Source organism: Triticum urartu, chromosome 4A (assembly GCF_056163025.1).
Source record: "Triticum urartu cultivar PI428250 chromosome 4A, HENAU_Tu73, whole genome shotgun sequence".
Classification (NCBI taxonomy): Eukaryota; Viridiplantae; Streptophyta; class Magnoliopsida; order Poales; family Poaceae; genus Triticum; species Triticum urartu.
Genome location: NC_141876.1, coordinates 6,625,134 through 6,630,550, shown reverse-complemented (window position 1 = coordinate 6,630,550; position 5,417 = coordinate 6,625,134). Strand labels below are relative to the sequence as shown.

Here is a 5,417-nt window from a genome sequence, read left to right as displayed (position 1 = left end):
GACATTGTCTCCATTATAAGTGCAGACTGAAAGCAGTTTAGGAAGCCCATAGCTGTTCAGGAAATAACCATTTCCACTGAAGAGCTTTCGGCAATTCAATCGCATCCTGCTTATTAATAGGGAGAAGTACCAGCGTTATTGACAGAACATATAAACTGAGAAATGCATGGCTAGGCCATGCATGGCCAGTCCTAATTCTAAGCTGTCACTGGACTGGACAGTTTGTGAGCTTGCATGTTCCAATCGAGCTAAAATGAATGGATTGAACGAGTGCACTTTCAGGCAAAAGACAGCAAACATGACTGAAACTATGGCGAGCATAAGAAAGACGTTCGAGCTATGGCGCCAAGCAGGAGCAGTTCACCTTGAGCACCCTTTCTGGGACCCTCCATGAGAGATTAACATGCTAGTCTAGCCTTCCGCTAGTTTCTTTGCTGATCTTTTCAGCTTTCTCTTTTTTTCTTCCTTGATCGCTAGATCGAACACCACCTTTGTTTTTCCCGCCTGCTTCCTGCTATGATTTCAATATATGCCAGCCATCAGCTGGTCCGTTCAAAAAAAAGAATGGGGAAATTTGAAGCTCAGGTTTTGGTTGACAACAACAAGAGATAAAGATGAATTGATGAAAGTGGAAGGATCCGCTTGCACAATCAGTATAGACCAGTAAACGAGTACATTAATTATTGAAGGCATTACAATCAGACTAGAATAGTCTGTTTACAGAACAAGACATCTTATAAAATTGATGGAACATTTCATTCGATTCAATCCATACAATATATTGTTCTACGGTACATTAAGTACCTTTACAGATAACTAATAATACCACCAGAAACTAGTATATAGTCACAGTAGTACACACTACACACACCAAAGCACAATTTATTCTCCAAATTATGAAGTACTAACATACAGATCTTGAGCAGTTCAATTGCACATGAAGCGGGCTCCTCACGCTGCATCGTCATTGTTCTTCTTCATGAGGCGAGCCCAAGCTATAGCCACCCGCACATAAACCTTGTCATACAGCTTGTCAATGATCTGAAAGTAGGCAATCGCACAGGTTCTCCTCAGTAACATGGCGCAAAACACCACCCAAAGGCCGACCACAAATCCTATGCCCATCCCAAGGTAGAGATAGGAGATATGATCTGCATCTTCATGATCTGCACTTTGCTTTGCATCAGTTGTACTAGTAGAGCAGTTCTTGGATAGAGGGTAGCCACATAGACCGGGGTTGCCGATGTAGGTAAAGTTCAGGTTGTCGAGAACCTGCAGCTGTTGCCCGGATGGTATCACGCCTGATAAGTTGTTGTATGACAAGTTCAAGTGGCTCAGAGAGGTTAGATCCGACAAACTTGATGGGATTCCACCAGATAACTCATTGTAGGATAGGTCCAAGGACTCCAACTGCTTCAGATTCCCGATCTGGTCTGGGATTTTGCCGATAATGTTACATGACAGATCAAGATTCACCAGTTGCATGTAGATTCCATAGGTATAGTCACGTGTTTGGTCTTTTGTGGTGACTGTTATGCTCTCCTCCAAATCGTACTTCGCATCTTTCTGAGATACGACTATCATTGCTTTCAAGTTTGACAATGACCATGGTATGCTTCCTGATATATTGTTACGGGCCAAGTCCAAATAATTAAGACTTTCAAGGCAAGTAAGGTTCTTTGGAATACGACCACTAAACATGTTTGATCTCACCCTCAAGATTTGCAACAGTGGCATTTTTTCTGGTAACCACTTTGGCAATATTCCAAAGAACCTATTGAATGAAAGATCAAGGAATACCAAATTTTTGGCACTCTGAAGAAATTTAGGGAATTCACCAGAGAGATCATTGTTGCTCAAGTCAAGACTAACCATGACAGAACCAAATTGACCCGCAGAGTTTGTGTTGGATACTGAGGAATTGCTATCTGACTCCATCCAGCACTGCATAACATCTCCTGTTAAATTGTTTCCTGATAGTTCCAACCGTCGCAGTTCAGTCAATTGGCATATAGATGATGGAATGGTGCCTGTAATTTGATTATTTGCCAGCAACAACTGCTCAAGCAGTGGAGCTTTTAGCTTTGATGGCAATGACCCTGAGAAAGAGTTTGAGGACAGATTCAAATATGATATATTTACAGGGAGCCCTGGAATTTGACCTATAAGCATATTGGACCCAAGATATAACATTCTCACTGACATGTGTTGTAGATTTGCCGGTAAGGAACCACGCAACTTGTTTCCCGATGCATCCAAGAATTTAGTTCGGAAAAATGTCACCCAAAACCACTCAGGAATGACATCATCCAAATTTGCATTTCGAAGACAAAGAGAATAAACATCAGTCTGCCATCTAATCCACTCCGGAAAACGGGGCCCCACTAGGCATGACCCTAAGTCTATGGACTTTAGTCCAAATGGAGGAACCCAGTTTTGTTCGATGTCTATTTTCAAGGAGTTGCCTCCCAATTCCAGATATTCTAATTTAAATAAGCTTGAAAAATGCTCCTTCATAAGCACACCATCAAGTTTATTGTTGCTGAGATCCAACACTGTCAAGTTACCAAGTGCTCCAACTCCCATTGGTACAGTACCAGTTATCATGTTTTGACTGGCTGAAATAACACTAAGACTGGTCATGTTCCCAATCCAGATTGGTAGTTTTCCGGTTAGATTTGTATTATACATTGACAAGACTTGTATTTTACTCCATGAGCACCTTGGAAGTCGATCCATGAATTCTCCTATGCTTGCATTAATGTTGTTATAATCTAAATTCAGCACTTCCAAATTGCACAAATTTTCTAAGTTGCTCGGTATCAAACCCACAAGACCATTCCCACTGAAATCAATGACTTGAAGGGCTGTCATGTTTCCTAGTTTTTCAGGAATAGGTCCATGCCACTCGCAATAGGAGAGGTGAAGCTCCTTAAGGCTTTTCATATCCCAGAAGAACCAGTTTTGCTCTAGTGATGTGTTAAACCAGTTGTATGATAGATCAAGGACTTGAAGATGTGTGAGGTTTGATTTTGAACTAGCAGGCACTGTATTGGTAAGGCTAAGACCACAATATTGTAAGTAAAGCACCTTGAGAGAAGAAAGCGGGTTTACCACGTGAACCCAATCCCGCACATCGCTAAGGTCCGCATAGCTCAAGTCAAGATAAGTCAACAATGAAAGACGTGACAACCATGCAAGATCTACTGCTTGCAAAGAATTGTTATCCCCACCAACATCAAGATATTTCAAATTTGAGAGATTACCGAGTTGGGAAGGTATTGTCCCACTAAAATCTGACATCGAGAGGTTGAGATACCTTAGATTCTCCAGAGAGCCCATGGACGCAGGTATGCTTGCGCCATTGAAGTCATTCCAACTCAGATCAAGATACCTCAACTGTTGCAAAGCAGCCAAAGAGGAGCTCATCTCATCTCTTTCCAGTTTCAGGCTGTTGTACTTGTAGCCATTTTCGTAGGTGTTGCGGAGGTTGAGCTTCATGACATGACCTGTTCTGCTGCTGCACTGGACTCCCTCCCACTGACAACAATCTTCGCCATGCCATGACGAGAGACGGCCAGTGGGGTCGAGAAGGTCTGCCTTGAAGGACAGAAGCGCATCCCGCTCCCTGGTGATGCAGGTTCCAGTCCCACCTGATACCCTCGCTTTAGCAAGGGAATCAGACGGTGTAACATGGAAAATCAACAGGCAAAGTATTGCTGCGGCTGCTCGGGCGAGATGCCCAAGCTCAACAGCCATATTGTTTGGACGAGCTAGAGAACAACTAGTGTATGTGAATGGCAACGGGATGGGAGAGGAGCTGATCTTGAGTTCACCAACAAGCGCAATATATGTATGGTCTATGGTATTTTCCAAGTCTTGGTCTTGGTCTTGGCGTGCATACTTTTTCTTATACGGGAAGCTGTGGCTAGAGTTTCTACTGAGTAGGACAATCAACCATGCAATGCACGGCAAAGGAATAAATAAGGACCTAAAAAATTAGGCACCAGAGTCGTTCAAGGAACAGACCGTGTTCCTTTTTGTATTCCTGGGATCAGGAATGGAGTAATTTCCACTTGGTGGGTTTATCATTTATTAGTGAGCCATGTGATTCTCTTTTTATATATTAAATTTCCCTGAGTTATAAGTTTGACAAGAAACTCTAAAACTGCATACACCACATGAGAAAGCACAATTGAACAAACTTTACTGAAACTATTGAGCTGATGCGTGACCTTTCACTAAACTGTGATGCTCAGAAAATGAACAGGCACATCATGCAACTGATTAGGAGCGTGTGATTATATGTATGGTCCACAGTGTGTTTCAAGTCTTGGTCTGGGTATTTGTCTTGGCATGCATACTTTTCATTCACCGAAGCACAGAAGTTGTGGCTGTAGATTCTTATGATTGGGACAATCGACCGTGCAATGCACACCAGAGGAACAAATGAGGTGCTCAAAAATTAGGCACGAATGAATGGATGCCAGTGGGATCAGGACACCGCCATTCCTATCGAAGACTGACTCAAGAAACAAAAATGGAGTGCCATGGTTGTATCACCTATTTTAGCATTATGAAGATTTCTCAAGCGCTTGGCTGTGTTGGAAACTTTTTTACAAATAAATCTATAGGCTACATATAAGACCGTTCCTTGCTTTTTTCAGAAAGAAAGTAACTCGAGAGCAGATGTCGTGCAAAACCGGTAAAACCAAATGGTAAATATGTATTCTACGCACAAAAAAGGTATACCATCTCATCATTCGGCATTTCCTTTGTAAATAAGGTCCAGAACAATCAGGTTGCCTCAACCAACAAGGTGAAACATACTTATAAGATGATGATGATTAGGACAAAGTATGTTCCAAGTCTTGGTCTTGGTCTTGGCATGCATACTTTTCTTACACAGAAGTTGTGGCAGTAACATCCTCTTGCAGTTGCACCACTCCACGATCCAGCACTCTATATCTACTGCAGCACGAGCGCTTACTAATTGCAAGATTATTAATAGCTAGAAATTACCAATTTTCAGTAGCATCTTTCAGATTAACACCTCGCCTTGAGAAACTGAACCCAAGTAGTCAAGTAGCACCGCTAGTTACCACGCTCGGCGGCAGCATCATTTCTTGTCAGACCTTGTTTCCCACCAACTAATTAAAGGAATCTCTCATTCAGGAGTTAATTGATTTTTTTTTTTTGAAAAGGGGGACTCCCCGGCATCTGCATTAGAGTGATGCATACGGCCATCTTATTAACCAAATAAAGCAGTGCGAACATGGTTTCAAGGTCTCCAAAAGTAATGAAAAAGTAAAGAAAGCTCACACAGAGCCAAAACGGGCTAGAAACACCAACTAGCCATGAAAAGATGCCACAACCGGCTGGCTAAAATTAGGTAGGTAAACTAAATGCCTATCCTA

General features: G+C 42.2%; 1 protein-coding gene across 1 annotated transcript; it reads right to left on the bottom strand.

The window, feature by feature from the left end:
- Window positions 1-656: 656 nt before the first annotated feature.
- LOC125550166 (receptor-like protein EIX2) lies at window positions 657-3,866 on the bottom strand. Its single transcript, XM_048713092.2, has one exon. The coding sequence runs from the start codon at window positions 3,757-3,759 to the stop codon at window positions 952-954; it is 2,808 nt and encodes a 935-aa protein (XP_048569049.1). The 5' UTR covers window positions 3,760-3,866; the 3' UTR covers window positions 657-951.
- Between the last annotated feature and the right edge of the window lie 1,551 nt (window positions 3,867-5,417).